Source organism: Daktulosphaira vitifoliae, unplaced genomic scaffold (genome assembly GCF_025091365.1).
Source record: "Daktulosphaira vitifoliae isolate Bord-2020 unplaced genomic scaffold, ASM2509136v1 Scaffold_1, whole genome shotgun sequence".
In the NCBI taxonomy this organism is placed as follows: Eukaryota; Metazoa; Arthropoda; class Insecta; order Hemiptera; family Phylloxeridae; genus Daktulosphaira; species Daktulosphaira vitifoliae.
The window spans coordinates 81,757,672-81,775,392 of record NW_026099572.1 but is presented as its reverse complement, the minus strand read 5'-3'; the positions used below and the strand labels follow the sequence as shown (position 1 = coordinate 81,775,392).

Sequence of the window (17,721 nt, the reverse complement as noted above, 5' to 3'; positions counted from 1 at the left end):
ATAAATAAATTAATACCATTATTCATCATCTCTTGAAATTTTCTGAAATCTATTAGCTCTTCAATTTGCCCGATTTCACATTTTAAGTTATTTTTGTTCATTTGAAACAACTCACAAGGTAAATCTGAAAGAAAATCAAGTTACAAATAATACATAGCAATACATCTGGTTATCTACTAACAGTTAATAATTAATAATATAATTCATTATATTCGAAAACTCTAGATAATCTAAACTATTTATAAAAGGGTCCTTCAATCAAGTTGGTATTTATGGAAGCATCATCATCAGCTATTGTGGAAATCAATAACCAAAAACTATAGCTCCATTAATCAGTACAGATTTTTTAAGGACACCAACTACACTTAATAGATTTACTGATTATAAAGCTACACAACTCCGTCAAATATTACTTTAAACGGGAGCTGTTATTTTTAAAGGAGTATTTTTTCAGTAATTTTGTTGCACTACACGGAGCTCTACCTATACTAGTATCTTTTATTGCAGTTTTACAACATATAATAATAATACTCAAATTTTATTATTGCATTTTTTCCAAACATTTGGTTTACTGTATGGTTAGTTTTTAGTATCTCATATGTACATTTTTTGATTCACCTACTCCAAGATCTACTACAGAATGGAGACATCAATGAGTTGAAATCATTTTGGTGCGAAAACTGAAGTTTTTATACTACTATTTTGGTACCATTTTGAATAAACACTGAAAATTTGGAAGATTTGCATTTACAGATATCTACGACCGTATTCTAGAAGACCGAGCTACTAAACAGGAAGAGAATTTCCGATTTTTTAAAAAAGTCACAGTAAAGGACCTATTTTAATTAACACAACAGAACATTTACAATAATATCGAAATGTATAGTTTAGAAATTTTGTATAACATATTAAAGAAGAAACTAAGAAACGCATACATACTCGAAGAGAGAATTTTACAATTGTCAATTGGTCTAATGACAGTTATGCCATAGGTGAAAATATACTTTTTGAAGATGAATACATTTGTTTTATTGACAGGAAATTTAAATATGTAAAAGAAGTATTTTTCTTTTTCCTCTCCTTAATTCCAACTACTTAGGGTCAGCCACCCTTATCCTAAACTTCCACTTGACACGATCACCCACATCATCTACGCTCACATCAGCCGACCTCGTATAGCATTCAATTACAACCCTTCATCTCTTATTTGGTCTTCCTCTAGCTCTAGTTCCTTCAACATTCATTTCTATAACTGTTCTTATCGCTTCCCATTCCTCTCTCCTCATAACACGACCAAACTATCTAAGTCTATTTTCTCTCATCTTATCTACGATTGAAGTTACACTTATACTCACTCTTATATGTTCGTTCCTTATCCTATCATCTCTAGTCACTTTCTTATGATTACAATAACCAATCTATGTTTTATGATAATTTTTATCAGTTACAATACTTTTTATAATTCAAGTTGAATTATTCAACTCTGATATTATAGATGTAATGACTAAACAGCGTCTAACAAATTACACTATACTGCATACTAGCGGTTGAATTTTACCATCTAATGAGTCCGTCATAAACCAATGGATTATCCCCTCAACAATCGATCTGATTTTACTGAACATATCACCTTTGGTAAAACATGGATTAACCGTTTCACGAATCAATCCCAAATATTTATCATATCCTCTGTATATTTAGCATTTATAAACAAAAAATCCACATAAATGCACACTGGGATTGGTGTACGTTATAAGTCCTAAATAGTACACACGAGAGTAGTGAAATTGCATACACAATACGCCGTCGATTGTTTCATTTTCAATCATACTTAGCCTTTATTACACCTCTTATTTAACTTGTAGTTAAGCATAAAATATCATTATGCAATAATGAAAATAGATTATGCGTGTCATATGTATTAATCAGTATTTATTATAAATGTCGTTGTAGTTTTACTAATTTTGTATTTATTAAATTAGTAAATTTAAACGAAAATATCTTTTCTAATCTAAAATAATAAATATATGGTTTTTTTATTAACTTTGTATTATTTTCAACTACGACCCAGTTCAACTGTAAAATATACAAAAATATTAAGGACAATATTTATGTTTACATACATAAGGTTTTAATTTAATCCGAAAATATACGGTAACGTGATTTTTTTATGTACGTAGTTTCAAGTTTACGCCGCTCAGATTTACCCTTTTCCGCTTATTTGTTAATTAAAAAGGCCTATACTACTACAAATCCATTTTCGATCTATATTATAAACATGTTCTTTTAATTCAATGTAATTATTGTTTTTCATTTGTGTATTAAAATCACTTGGGGGGGTGCTGTAGTTGACTCCAAGCTGTAACTGTATTTTACATGAATATACCTATAAAAAATATAGTTTTAACTGCGTATATTTACTATCATAAATTTCTTATTACTTTAATTGGATAGCATTGTAAATATTGCAATATTCAGAGGGAATAATAATGAGATGGATGAAACTCTTACGGCTATTTGAATCTTACATAATTTTAGCATCCTCGAGATATTTGTTTTAGTTGCGCTCCATTAAAGTAATACTTGAAAAGTAAATTTGTAATTTTCAGAGCTGTAAAGTATTTAAATACTTAAACAATTAATTAATAATAATGTTTAATACATTTTGTAATACTTTCATAAAAAACATTCTAAATATTTTCCCATCCATGCATCTATGAAGTACAGCTGTTTCATATAACGAACAGTGAACTTTTTATTAAGCAACTAAAGAGACTCCTATGACAAATAATTATTTTCATTTTATAAAACCAAATGTAAAAAAGTCCAATTAATCAATATATACATGTTTTTCCGTTTAATAAGTTATAAATATAAGCGCCATTTGAATAAAATTCTAGAAAAGTCTAAGTTAAATTAAATCCCGCCCAAAAATAATATTTTTAATTCGTGTAATTTTTTAATATTTTTGGAGATTATAACAAAAGTTTGTGGGCTTAGCCTCATTCAAACACCGTTTCCATCATGTCTGTAGTCATAAAGTAAACAAATATTTTAAATAAAAGTATTTAAGCAGTATTTTAAAAAGTATTCTGCACAGCGCTAGAAATTTTATTAACAAAACTCCGTATTTATGAAGTACCACAATTGCTTTCCTATCCGCTTTTCCAAACAATGTAGATGCCGATGACGTGTCATTTCAACGTGTTCAGAGCTTGATCTGCTTATTTAAGCTAAGTAAAAAATTGCTTACTTCCCTAAAAAAATTCGGTCTGCTGTTATTTAAAAACATATATCACGCGGTTGTGTAGGATTAATTCAACCGCCACCTTAGCGCTGATGTTTAGCTGAGCTGTTCGCTGCTGGTTGCCGAACAGGTGACGGATACAGGAACTTTAACATTGACAATGACTTGTCCCCATATTGGTTCCTCTAGCCAAAATGAGGTTACGACAGGTCGGCAGACGGTGTAAAATTCCGTCAAATCGTTTATGGTGATAATGATTTCACGCGGTGTCGTAGAGTTTTCATACATAGTGAAAAATGTTTTTTGTCCCTTCTACATGTCTAATAAGCGTAATCATTTTCGCTATGGTTTCCTATCAGTCTCACTAGGAACGCCGACGTATGAGATCAGTGTCAGTCTGACCCACCTTACTACCCGACAATCGCCGTGGTCCTCGGTTATTTTTCAATATATAAATAATCAATTTATAGGCTATACATTGTTGATAAAATCCAAATTTCGCTTCTGTCACTCAATTAATTTGCAAGTTTTAAGATTCCGTACCAGGAACCCATAGCTCAACGAGTTTACACGGTTAATGTTTTGTTACAAATACCACAATCTAGTACCAGGAATTCATAAGAACTAATGTATACGATCGTATATGTCCAGGCAAGCAGGCGTCATTAGCGATTTTCAAGTCGCCACCGATATTTTTCAACAAGATGTTCCGAGTAACGACGTTAACTGTCGATGATTCCCATGAATTCCTGGTATTAAAATTTTAGTTTTCATTTGAGCACCTTAAGCCAACTTATGATGTTTTCCATTGTATAATTAATTTGTTAATTATATACTACTTCGATTTATAATTTAAATACCACAACTTTGATGTGTTGCTTTTATTTTGAGCTTTTAAAATTTTCAGAGTTTACAAGTTATCAAAAGTGAATCTAGAAATTTTCTATGAGAGACGCTATAAAAAAGTTGTTTGTTTAGGTGGCAATCTAATCGAGTTTTTTTACCAGATAGATCTTTTATTTCTCTTTGGTTTACATCTGTTTTTCCATACGATCATTACATCCCAAGGGAAGTGATAAAACACCCTAGCATTCCTACTAGATCCGCCCTTTAATTTTAGATAGTAAAATGTCCGGAAACAAAATAAACTCTCGAATAATAATTCACATAAAAAATATTATATTAAACCTAGTAAAAAAAAAAAAAAGAAATTTGTCTAATTCATTTCTAGGGTATAAAATTATATAAATCAAGCCACAAAAATTGTTCGAACCATACTGTGTAATCCTGCATAAAGGCTTAAGTTTTTATTTTAATCTAATTTTTCATTTTATAATTTAAATAATTATACTTCAAATCCAATATAATTGATGATTAATTCTTACTTATCAATAAAATATGTTTGATTCGTGTTTCAATTCTAAACCAAAAATACAATTTATAACGACTAGATAATTTAAAATAATGTAAAAACATATTTTCTCATTACCTATTTATAAAAGAGGGGCGGTGTGACCGAATCGGTAACGCGGCAGTATTTGACGCGAATTACCTAAGGTTCGTAAATTGAAAATGGGCGACTTCATTTGCCGAGCGAAAGATCAGTTCGGTTATTGGAGTCGCCATCCCTCTCAGCGGCGAAGGACTAACCGCCCGTCCTGCAGTACCGGTGAATAAGAAAATTTCCCCTATGGGGAGGTCGGTATTGGCCTTTAATGGGGCTGGTAAAGCAAAAAAAAAGTATTCACATACGTTAAAGCTTAAGATTGCTGTTTTTTTTCCATAGGTTTTTATATATAAATATTATAGCTCGACAAATACACAAAAATTGGTTGATAGATAAGATAGGTGTTAATTCATAAAAATGTAATATTTTTAATTTAGGCACGCATTAATTAATACCTGGCTACTGCATAATAGTGGCTTAATTAATGTATTTTATCATTATAAATTTTATTTTATGATATAACTATTTTTATTACTAATATATCAAATTAACATTGAAAAAATTGTAAAAGTAAGTATTAAACAAAATAATCAATTTAATAAATAAAATTTAACAAGTTTAATTTTAACAAATTGAAATTATAAATAAGAAAACAAATATCTTTCAATAAAAATTATAACATAAATCTAAAATTTAAAAAAGTACACTAAATATAACTAAATTAGATTATTAAAAAAAGGATAAAAATATGAATTTAAACTTCTAATTTAATTCTCGAGTTTTGAATAAAATTTAAATGAATAGCATTTTTAAAAATGCTATCAGTACAATAGTAAATAATTTAGTTGGCAACATTTTAGCAAGGACAATAATGGTAGTTAAGCAACAAATAGTCATAACATCCAAAATAATTAGTTATTATTGAATGATGGAAATATTCTATAAGTAAACAAAAAATTTAAGTTTATAAGTAACCATTAAAATTTTTTTTATATATATACAGAATGATTGATTAACTATAACACCCACAATATCATTAAAACTATAAAACAATAATATTTCTTTTCAAAAGTTAACAGCATCCTGCGTCCTATAACATCAGAAAATAATTTGGTCCCTTCTTTACCCATTAAAATTCTAAATTTTAAATGGAAACATATATGTTTAACCAACTTACAAACTAGAAAATTATCTATTATTAGCATTTTAGAAAAATCAGGAGGAAAAGTGTAGTTCATTAATATCTAGAAATGAAAATTAACATTTCCACGCTTCATTTCCAGTCTTTGTGTTAACGAGTTAATAACTTCCGAGTTAATAGTATTAATAGTATTAGTTAATAACTAAAAATTCAAAATTAAAATGTTCAAAAGTTATGAATAACCAATAATTTTTTTTATAAATAATTTTTAGTTTGCAGTTGGTTAAAAATATGTTTCCATTCAAAAAATTTAAGTTAATAAAATTTTAAATAAGAAAAGAAATAGTTTTTTTTTTTGAAAATAATAAAATATGGGATACATTTCACTTTTAAAAAGAAAATATTATATTATATTTAATATTTTTATAGATATTGCATAAGCAAGAACCATACTAGAGAAAATTTTAGGGGGCTGCAGAGTAAATTTTTCAACTGTTAGCGATTAATTTTCTGACCTAATTATCTCAATAAGTAAAGAGTGTCCATTAGGGTGGCCCTCAAAAATCGAATGTCTTTTTTTTTTACGCTACCCCTTAGTTTTTTTTAATGGTCAAAAAAATGAGCTGTGCAAAATTTGGGACCGATCCGTTAAAGTTAACCCGTGCCCCCGGGCCTATTCAGTTGAGTCAAAGAGTCAAATTTATTAGAAATAACTGATCTATGTCTCATAACTTTTTTTTCTCTTAACTTAGAATTATAAAAGTAAAACTCAAGTACAGTAGAACTCCAATTATCCGAACTCCGATCATCCGAATCGCCGATTATCCGAATCACTTTCAGAAAAAATCAGAAAAAAATTTGTCCAAAGTCCGCGGCGTCAGTGTAGGCACAACACGTGGTAAGAGTTCCCACTCCAGTTCCGGCGCATTGCAGTCACCTGTCATTGTTTATTTTGATTAGTCAGTGAATGGGTCCCGGTCCCCATTAATTCGGATAATTGGAGTTCTACTGTAAAGAAAATTTTACAAGAAATTAAAAAATAATAACTTCAATGTTGTTTTCTCAATAAATANGTAAAGGAAATTTTACAAGAAATTAAAAAATAATAACTTCAATGTTGTTTTCTCAATAAATAGCCCACAAAAACACTACATACAGTAAAAAACATGTAAAAGTCTTAAAATACGTTATAACTGATTTTGTTGATTTTTAATTATTTATTTTCATTTTATTTTTTGGAAAACGCATATTCGTCTAAAAAAAGATTCTAGAAGTTTAATTTTTTATGTCAAGTACAATAATTATATTAGATTTATTATTAACTTAATAGGACCGAGGACACGGATTAACCTTAACAGATCGGTCCCAAATTTTGCACAGCTCATTTTTTTGACCATTAAAAAAAAAACTAAGGGGTAGCGTAAAAAAAAAAAGGACATTCGATTTTTGAGGGCCACCCTAGTGTCCATTATATATTCAAAAATTAACATAGAATAACGTATATAAACTTTTGGGGGCCGTGACACACAATAGCCCCTTTGAAATCACCCCAGTACATAAGTCATAATTATGCCTTCACTACATAATTTAAGTGAAATGAAGAAGTCTAACAACATAGAAGAATGATATTCAAACATAGTTTAGATTAAATAAGAATTAAATGGGTAACTTTTACATATTTGTAAAGTGCAATTTATAGCACTGGTTTCTAAATATTAAAATGAAGGCTTGTGTAGTTTGATTATTAAATGAAAGACTGAGTGAATAATGGTATTAAATACCATTTTCTGAAAAAAATGTACTTCATAAATAATAGGAAGAATATTTATCAACAATAAATTTTCATTAGTGCAATATTTAAGTACAACAATTTTTTTGCATTTAATTTCACACAACCACAACAAAAGTCAATTAAGAAAGGAACCCTTAACACTAAATTATTAATTTATGTAAAATGTGTCTTATAATTGTGCTATAAATTAAACTAATACATTATTAAAAAAAATATCACAACTTATTATAATTTTTTAACAATTTAGAAACACATATATAAAGTTTATAATAAGTACTAGAAAATTTATAAATATTAAATCATTATCACATAAAATGAGAAGTGTAAAATACAAACACATATTATTCTATACAATGAATGCCAGTGATTTTAAAAATATTTTACTACTTGCTATGTAGAATGCAGTGTATTAAGTTCCACCGTTATAAGCATACTCAGCTTTATTATGCATTATAAGTTGATTGTTCACAAAATAAAAGCTATCTGATTTTGTTTCAAATGGATTATTTATCATTTCTTGAACTACATAAATATCATTAAAAATTTAATTAAGAAGTAAAAATTTATAATAAAAAATTGTTTTCATTTATGTTACTTACTTAATTCTGGTTCTAGTTTTGGAAACATGTAGATATGTTCACATGTATTTTTGCTATATGGTATACAAAAACCAAAATCAAAGTCAAAAATTTTTAATAATTTGTTCCGAAAATAATGGCGTTCAATCATACGAAACTTAGATACCGGCTTGTTACCAACTCTAAACTCAACACTATAAAATAAAATAAAGGAAATTATTTTGGTATACCTAGACAACATTTTGTGTTAAAAAATTTATATGATAAAATATCTTACGTTGCACCAACTAATTTCAACTCTAGAAATTTTGGAGTAAATTGATAACGAACAAAACGACCACTGTTTAAATCTATTTCATCTTTTTGCTCAACTGGGTTTTCATCTAGATATACATACATGTTTAATAAAAATGTATAAAAGATTATGAACATAATTAAATTTCATACCAAAACTATCTGGCTTTGCTATTTCAAATAAAACCATTCCAGAATCAAGATCTCGTATTTTAAAACGTATAAAGTCTATTTTATAAATATTAGCTTCAGGAGAACAAAGATATCCTAAAACAAAATCATAGTTTAAAAATATTCATGATTTCATAATGACTTTTGAAAACTTTTACCATTAGTTATGCTTGGTAATCTAAATATATCTTCAGGTGTTATACATGTTTTTTTACGCAAGTTATCTTCATGATCCAAAGTTGCTGAAAAAAAATTGAAAAACAGAAATCTTTTAAATAATAATTAATATATTACAAAAATTACAAAAAATTTTTTAATTAATTTCATAAACATCTAAACTAATTTACTAAATATATTACATTAGAAACAAATATGAATATTAATATAAGTAATACACAACTAAAAGTTGTTTAGATTTAAATACTTTCCAAAAAAAAAACAATTTTTACTGTACAATCTAAAAAAAAAACTAATATATTAATTTATAAAAAAGTAAACTATTGTTAATTATTTAGGTAAATAAAAAAAAATTGAACACATTAAAAAAATAATTTTACGCTAATACCAAACAAAAAAAGTTATAACTTACAAGTGATTTGCATATTATTTGTAGAATTTGTTTTTTTGCTTGCCATAATAAACAAATATTAATTAATTAATATTTATTATCAATTAATATTTAATAAATGATTAAATAAAATGTTTTTCAATACTGTTAAATGTGATATTCAACGTCAAATATTCAGTTTCATACCTAAAATTAAAAACAAAAAAGGTTTAAAATTTTTTTTTTATTAAAAATGAAATGTTTATCTGATCACCTTTTAAATAAAAATGGCAAATATTTTAAGAAATTTTATGAGTACCTAAAATGTAATTGAAAAATAATATATAATATTACACTGATTTTTTATATTATACTTACATCTTAGCAACAAATATATCATAACTGAATAAAAATAAAAAACATTCGTATTATAGGTAATAGGTACAATAGTCTGTAAACACATCAACCCCTTATAAACCAATTATTATTCTATGATAGAAGACTAAATAGTACACACTACATAATATAAAACAAAATCAGATAATCAAAATAATAACGACTATTGTTACTATTGTACTAGAACGACCCTAAGAGTTTGTAACAACAATAATATTCTACGAAAATGTATTATCAATTGGAACAACACTTAAGGTATCATTTATCAAATTGAAATTGATTTTCCTTTGAACAACCAGCGAACTCTATTCGACGAATTTCAATTAAAAATCTAGATCAATCTAGTCTTTAGTAGGACACTCTAAGTTAACTGTACTATAACTAAGTACATTCATCGTGTAACTTATGTATCAGAAGAATGACACATTTAATTTTATGAAAGAAAAATAAGAAATACTTTTTGAAAATCTTAAAACTTCTATTTTATAATTGTTTGAACTTGAACGCTAGGCACCACATGTGACTTTACCTACACAGAGTGATTCACTACTTGATTAATCGAAAAATAAGAATAATATCTCAATTTTTTAATTGGTTTCATTTAGTTCAATGTTTCCTTAATTCATAAATCATAAAGTATATTTTTAGTTCATCCCTTATTCTTTATTAGGTTGTCAACTTTAGCTTTTCGTCATCATTAACTAGCTTATTTATTAGAAAATGATCTAATTAAAAAACAACTGCCTAATAACAACTTCTGGGCCACTTTTTCAGACGTTATTAACAATTTAAAGTAATGATATGTGAAGAACAGTGGGTGGTTCTGCTATTTTTATAGCTTGACACTTTCCGGTTGTACTCTTTCTCTTACCTACGTTTAAACAAGTCTATAATGATATATTGAAAGAAACATTGATCCAAAAGAAACCAGTAAAAAAATTGTTTTTATTTTGCGATTAATTAAGTGGTTTATGATAAAGCCTGAAGTTCATGACTATACACAAACATTCGAATCTCCTAATGATATACTTTTATTTTTTGAAACTATTTCAATATTTCTTTTTATAAAATAAAAGCCGTGTTTCTAACTGATCAATAATATTATGGAATCTTAATAAACACATAACATATGAGTCTTTGAGGCCAAAAATTATAACTTATTTAGTATACAAGTTGTTTAGATCTTCTAAGAGGGTGACTTAGCTAAAACAATTATTGTCTAAACATTTTTTAATTCTTCCTTATTTTAAACTCGTAACCTATAGCGCTTGATAGCTTAGCGGTAAACATAAACAATATTTTGGATTTTAAGCGAATTATTGATAAGAGCCAAATTTGCCCATCTTATCTTATAGAACGAAGCAGATTATAATTTTTACAGCCAAGAAGTGTAATAATAGTTGATAAACGTATTTATGAATACAACCTTAAAAATATATATTGTAACCGTCTGTAAAAATTATCGATAGTGCACAATTTTATCTTTTTTTTTCGATTAAATACTTTAAAGTTTATTCGGAAAAACGTGATCAAATAACTTTTTTCATTTGTCAATTTTGCAGTATTAGAAGTCATTAAAAGTTTCGTGACTCAATAAAATGATTACAGAGAATGAAATGCATGAGGATGTCCCCAAAAAAGCACTTATATATATTTGCGGAGGTAAAACTTTTAAAATTTATTGAATTTTTCCTATTTGTTTGAGGAAATGGTTGGAATGGTTATATATTTTGATCTTAAAAAATACTCAGTTTTAATCCAAACTTAAAATATTAGTTACTATTTTGTTAATTTTGTTGTAGCATGCCAGGGAGAGAATGAAATGAAGCCAAAGGATCCTATAAGATGCAGGGAATGTGGTTACAGAATAATGTATAAAAAAAGAACAAAACGATGTATCCTTTTGTATACTAAACTTTATAAAAAAATTTTCTTTTTATTTTTAAATAGATTTCTATCCTATTTCTATTTGACATTTATTATAAAATATAATATAAGAATAGAATTATTTAGTTCTACAATATATAAACGATAAATTTTTTAATTATTTTTATGAAATTTCTCACTTTAAGTTTTATTAACTTCATTAGTTTTTACTCTGTAATTACCTCTAGTTTATTTCCAAATTAAATTACAAATCATAAAAGTCTTAAAGTAATTTACACTGAATAAAACTAATTATTTACAGTTAAATTTCAATTTATAGATTTAGAATAACCATTCTGAAAAATGTCTCTGCTTACAGTTATGTGATTTAACTTGAGGATCACATTATATATCAAACTGTATTATAGTAATTCAAAATATACCATACTAATGTATGGAACAAATTTATCATTGTTTGTTATTAATAAACATTATTATTATTATGCAATACATTTTGTATATTTGACATAATACGCTATTGCATTGTAAAGGAATTTTGTATTTTTACTATGAAAAATCATACATATACAAGTAACTCAAAATTTGTAACTTTTGAGTTACTATACTAGATTACTTACTGTGTAATAGATTAATTTTTCAATATTTGTTTATATTCCTTAATTGTATAATAAAAACAGTGGTCGTATTTAATGCCCGATGAATTTATGGAAAATTATGTGTTCAGTATCAGAAGATGTATAACAAGGAATTTTTATATATATAAATTCCAATTTTGAAAATTTGTATTAGTGTCAGTTTATGTATTTTTGAATAAAATGATTACTTCCTTTAAATTTTGGTATTTATGTCATGTAAAATTATTGTAATAATGTCTAGAGCTAGGAATTACACTCGTTTATAAATTTTGTTTGAGCTACTTAAAAGATTTGTATAACTTTGTTATAGAATATTATAATTCGTTAAAATATATTTTGTTTATCCTTCCAAAATAATTTAGTAACAACACTTCAATCAAGTATTCAAGTCATCAATTAATAAAAATGTATACTAGCTAATGGTGTTTTCAGAATAATTTAATAAAATCTAAAAAATGCATGTAATTTCTTACCCTAAATGTGTCTATATGGAGTGTTTAAGATCTAACTTAAAACACTTGTAACTTAAGTTCCAATTATTTTGTTCAAAAATATTATTTGAATTCAAATTTTGCTATTACAATGTTTGTACATATAATTAAATATATAGCACAAATAAAAATAAAGTTAGTGTGATTAATAAAGATAAATTATTCTAAAATAACATATTATTATTATTTATTAATGAAATAATCAACAATGATTTTTTATTTTATCCTAATTTAGTAGTATATATTCATATTGTTAAAGCAATTAAATGTGACTGTCACTACTGCCCCAAATAATAAAATATAAAACATGCATTGGTCAATAATCAATTCCTAGATCATTTAATAATTTTGTAAGTTACTTATATTCTGTCAAAATTACACCACCATCAATTACCAAAAAACAAAAACTGTATAACTTAATTGTTAATTCTCAAAAACTGTACTGAAGATACTTTAAAAAATTAGCCTGTAATTATTACAAATTTTTAAATTTTCTTTATATTTTGCTCATTATTGTAATGTTGCGGGTCACTTAATCCAAACTAAATTATCTATCTAGAGGTAGCCATTTTACAAGATCCAATGTAACTAGTCATCTTCAATTACTCAGTTTTTTTTTTTAATTTTGTAACAATTATTTTTTTAACAATTTGGTGATTACTGTACTTATTTAGTCACTAGAAAAAATAATACCTTAAATTTATAAATTTGTAATATAAAGTTTAATACCAAAATAGTTTAGTTTTTTATCTGCTGGATAATGAAAAAATGTAGATAATTGATTATTGCACTGGACCTTCGTCAAGGAAACATATGGAAATCTAATAAAATAATTATTATAAACATTCCTGCAAAACAATAAAATAATTTACTGTTTTGATTACCACATATTATTAAAAAATACATATATATATATATTGACTTCTGATTTTCTAAATACCATTAATTCGAACCAAAAAATGGATAAGCGAGAAAACATCAGACCACTTTTCTGACTAGGAATATTTTTAACGGAATTTAAAAAACAATGCATAATAAAAAAATGTTATATCTGGCCCCCCAAATTACCAACAAGCAACTGTTACTATTTATTATCAAAAAAAATAATGATCATAAAAATCATTGTATAACTATTTGATCTTTTAGTGTCTAAACATTATCATAATAAAACATATTTCTCTTAATTAAGTTCAATATGAATAATTATTGTTTGAATCACTGAATTGATTCAAAGAATCGATTCATTTAAATGATCTGATTCGAAAGAGTTGATTCATCTGATCGAATCAAATTTCCCATCACTAATGGAAAAGACTTAAATGATAGAAATAAAAACTTCTAAATTAGCAGAGTTTTTTTTTCTTTATCATAAATAAAACTGAGTATTAAAAAAAACGGTAGCACATTGGGGTCGAGGCACAGTGTAGACAAGGCACTGAAAGGCATAGATGGGACAAGTATAGATGATATTTGACTGTGATTAAAATCACTATCATAAGAAACGCTTCGATACAAATCTGTAGATAGTGTTTCATTTAGAGAAATTGTTGGATTATTCCAAAAGCAACATCAACTCTTATTTCTTTGATTATATCCTAATTAGTAATTCTTTTATTTTAAAATATAATATATGAATAAATACTAATTATAATTATTAAATTTAGTATGAAATTGATATTCGATAATTTAATATTGTAATTTAAACGGAGAAATTATAAAAATAATAAAGAAGTTGTATTTTGCTTTATTTTTACGTGTATAAAAATTTAAAGGGCTTGATACAATAAATTTCAATAAAAACTGTTTGTTACTATAAATAAATGCATTGAACTACAAGGAATTTTTATCAGTAACAAAAATATACCATTCTAAATCAACTTTTCGAGATGTTTTCAAATCTACAATTAGACTTTTGCTATCACTTCTAAGTTTTAATATTATTAAAAATTAGTATTTACATATAAAAAATTCGCATCGAAGCTAAAAAATTGGCTATTTAAGCTAACTCAAATTTAAAAATTACTTTTTCGACTTTAAAAAAGTAAAAAAAATTTAATAATTAATTTTTTATGTCTTATGAACTTTATTCTATGTCAATTAAATTATATAATATTTCAAAATATCAATATTTTTAAGTCAATATATTCTCCTAATAAGATATTTTAAAATAAAATAAAATACAAAACCTAGAATTTTAATAGAAAAATAGCATATTTTTGAATACGGTAGCCATTTGCGCATAGAAGATAGGTCGTCGGGACAAATTTTTTTTTTTNTTGAATACGGTAGCCATTTGCGCATAGAAGATAGGTCGTCGAGACAAATTTTTTTTTTTCATTTTATAGTACATAAAATAACGTTTAATTTGATATAAGTTTAAAGGACGAAGTATTTCCGGAATATTTTCAAAAATTAAGTTGAAAAAGTTGCTATTTTAAATCCCCCCCAATGAGCAGGTTAAGAGTTAGATTTTCAAAAAAATGATATCAAATGAATGGGAAATATCTAAGGTTTTAGTATAAAAAAAATTATGTTGATTTGTCGATTTTTGAAAAAGTTATGGAAGTTTTAAGAAAAAAAATGAAAAAAATGACAAAATTTACCGATTTTTAAATTTGTAATTTTTTTGGATATTTCCCCCATTTGCGGGGAACGAGAGAAAATTTTTCAATTTTTAAGGGTAATGTCTTTAACTAGATACGATTTGTGATCTTTTGACGTATTATTGAAAGAAATCGGTCCAGTGAAAGCTGAGAAAAAGTGACAACAGACATAAAAAAAAAAAAAAAAATCATAGTAAAATTAATACCTTCTCAGCTTCGTATCTAAGCTAAAAATTTTCATCCATATAAAAGATGACTACCCTAAACTTTATATTGATTTTTATAAAGTATTATATAATCAATCTATTATTTAGATCCAATTACTTCATAGTTTACAAATAAGCTGCAAGCATATTTTTACCAATTAATTTAAAAAAAATGTTTTGTATTACTATTTGTTATAATAAATAAATAATTATACAAAAATAATTTCATTTATTACTTTAATTTTTCTATTAGTTCTATTGTTTCATTAATAAAAGAAAAAAAAAATTTTTAAGTGTTTCTTTAAAAAAATCTCAAATTTCTGATCATTTTATTTTGATTCCTAAATTTAAGAATTACAATTTCAATTGTAATTTTATTGTATTATTTTTTTTTTATATAATTTATAAATATTAGAAATGTTAAAAAAATGTCTATCATACCAAACTGTACTTCAAGCCAGAATTGTTAATTATGATGATTGGTTTTGATATCCAACAAAATTAGATTATTTAAAAATGTATTTTCAATGTAGTTTCAATTAAAAAACAAAACACAAACTTTAATAACAATTTTGTTTTTATTTCTATATAATTGAAATTCCTAGAATATTAGGAATAGAAAATTAGATAGGTTTAATTTACTCCCTTAGAAGTATTAAGTCTAAGTAATAATATATTACAGACTTAATTATTAAAATGACTAAAAAAAAAAAAAAAAAAATTTAATTTACTGCAATAACTATTAAGTGTCTACTGAATAATCAAAAAATAATAATAAAAATAAATAAAAAAAAAAAAACAAAATGTTAACCACATATTTTATACACAATTAACTATAATAAAATAAATAATTTGTAAGGTTTTTTTTTTAAACATAGATAAAATGAATAATTTGAACAAATGATGAGAAACTATAAACACTATAATATATATGACAAATAAACAAATCCAAAAAGTGATAAAATTTAGTTATTTTTTCGAATTATTAATGAACATATGATGGCAGATATTTATACAATTTAAACAATTGATATTTTTTGCCGGAATACACAATTTAAATAATTACATACAATTGGAATGTTTAACACGTATCATTTAAACGTACACTTAAAATATTAAAAGAAAACTAGTTGGTAAGTGTTTAGAAACTTAAATTCAAGTCCTATTATAAAATATAATCTAACCAGTAACCTGTTTGTTTCTCAATAAATGTTTACAGATTCTGTACAACAGATAAACGGGGAAACATTGTTAATACTTATTTATGAGTTTAAATTTCTACATCTAAAAATTTGTGCTGTATACTTTATTGAGTTTTATTATCTTTATATTGATGGTGTACATTACTCAATTAATGAAGAGCAAACGAACACTTAACTAAGATTGGATTGCACCACATCGCAAATAGTACTTAATATATAAGGTACTTGGACCTCAATTTTTAAGTAACATTTAAAAGTACTGATGGAAAATCAAATAAATAATAACTCTTTACAACATAAAATTTAAATAGAAGAACACACAGAATAAATAATGTTTGATGCATTAAAATGGCCATCTTTTTATTTAAGAATTTTTTTCCTACACGAAATTATTTTAAAGCAGGGAATGAAGAATTATATTCGACTACATTGAAGAGTGTGGGAGCAAGGATAAAAATTTTAATTCCTTTCAACTAAAATATTAATATGATATAATTTGTATAAAGACTTGTGTCGTTTCAATGTTCACGGATTTATTTTTGAACAAAATTTTTATGGATTTAAATGCTGGGGGCAAACATATTATTTAGTATAAAGGTAAATTGCAACAATCAGTCCATACAACCCCAATACTTCAGCAAAAATAAGGATCAAAATCATTCCTACGAATAATCTAGGTTGTTGTGCTGTGCCTCGTACACCAGCATCGCCTACAATTCCAATGGCAAATCCAGCAGCTAATCCGCTGAATCCAACTGAAAGGCCAGCACCAAGATGGATGAATCCTCTATAAAATGACAAACAATACCAAAATAATAATAATGGTTTTAAAATGTCTAACTTAAGTAATTTTTTTACTTGAATAGTGAATATTTGCTTGGCTCATCTAGAGCTCCAGCTATCAGTACAGCAACCACAAGACCATATATAGCAATAATACCAGCCATAACAACAGGAATGATAGACTTCATTATAAGTTCTGGCCTCATTACTGACATAGCAGCAATACCAGTTCCTGATTTAGCAGTACCATAAGCAGCACCAAGAGCTAAAATTGAAAAAATAACAACCTTTAAAAATCATT

General features: G+C 25.8%; 3 protein-coding genes across 7 annotated transcripts in view; 1 reads left to right on the top strand and 2 right to left on the bottom strand.

Moving 5' to 3' along the window:
* The window catches only part of LOC126910283 (DNA-directed RNA polymerases I, II, and III subunit RPABC4), a 157,740-nt gene extending 145,407 nt beyond the window's left edge, over positions 1–12,333 (top strand). For 2 of the 3 annotated variants that reach the window (XM_050692714.1, XM_050692713.1), the window contains exons 2-4: positions 11,151–11,275; positions 11,416–11,508; positions 12,178–12,333. In XM_050692714.1, coding sequence (XP_050548671.1) covers positions 11,212–11,275; positions 11,416–11,508; positions 12,178–12,200 — 180 coding nt within the window. In that variant the 5' untranslated portion in view covers positions 11,151–11,211 and the 3' untranslated portion in view covers positions 12,201–12,333. Of the gene's footprint in view, positions 1–10,975; positions 11,276–11,415; positions 11,509–12,177 lie in introns of those variants that run through there. The other variant, XM_050692712.1, reaches the window with a different exon arrangement.
* Positions 7,083–9,895, bottom strand: LOC126910279 (protein unc-119 homolog A). Of its 2 annotated transcripts, XM_050692702.1 has the most exons (8): positions 9,596–9,891; positions 9,379–9,424; positions 9,260–9,297; positions 8,829–8,912; positions 8,653–8,766; positions 8,483–8,588; positions 8,227–8,399; positions 7,083–8,149 (listed from the first exon to the last, which is right to left on the bottom strand). In XM_050692702.1, exons 3-8 carry the CDS (start codon positions 9,270–9,272, stop codon positions 8,037–8,039), a joined length of 603 nt encoding a protein of 200 aa, XP_050548659.1. In that variant the 5' UTR covers positions 9,273–9,297; positions 9,379–9,424; positions 9,596–9,891; the 3' UTR covers positions 7,083–8,036. The 2 variants fall into 2 exon arrangements, with proteins under 2 accessions (XP_050548659.1, XP_050548658.1); XM_050692701.1 differs by having other exon boundaries at positions 9,260–9,424; positions 9,596–9,895.
* A 4,262-nt stretch (positions 12,334–16,595) lies between the features above and the next one.
* LOC126910281 (V-type proton ATPase 16 kDa proteolipid subunit c) overlaps positions 16,596–17,721 on the bottom strand; it is a 5,581-nt gene continuing 4,455 nt past the window's right edge. Inside the window, exons 2-3 of one of the 2 annotated variants that reach the window (XM_050692707.1) lie at positions 17,496–17,685; positions 16,596–17,424 (exon numbers count right to left, since the gene is read on the bottom strand). In XM_050692707.1, the coding sequence (XP_050548664.1) occupies positions 17,220–17,424; positions 17,496–17,685 (395 nt within the window). In that variant the 3' untranslated portion in view covers positions 16,596–17,219. The remainder of the gene's footprint in view (positions 17,425–17,495; positions 17,686–17,721) is intronic. The other variant, XM_050692708.1, reaches the window with a different exon arrangement.

Excerpts from the sequence above, each read along its gene's own strand:
- LOC126910279 (XM_050692701.1), bottom strand. The coding sequence starts at position 9,305 with ATGGCAAGCAAAAAAACAAATTCTACAAATAATATGCAAATCACTT. Across the intron at positions 8,589-8,652 it reads AGCAAAGCCAGATAGTTTTG|ATGAAAACCCAGTTGAGCAA; the intron begins GTATGAAATTTA and ends ATGTATATCTAG. Across the intron at positions 8,400-8,482 it reads TTGAAATTAGTTGGTGCAAC|TGTTGAGTTTAGAGTTGGTA; the intron begins GTAAGATATTTT and ends TTTATTTTATAG.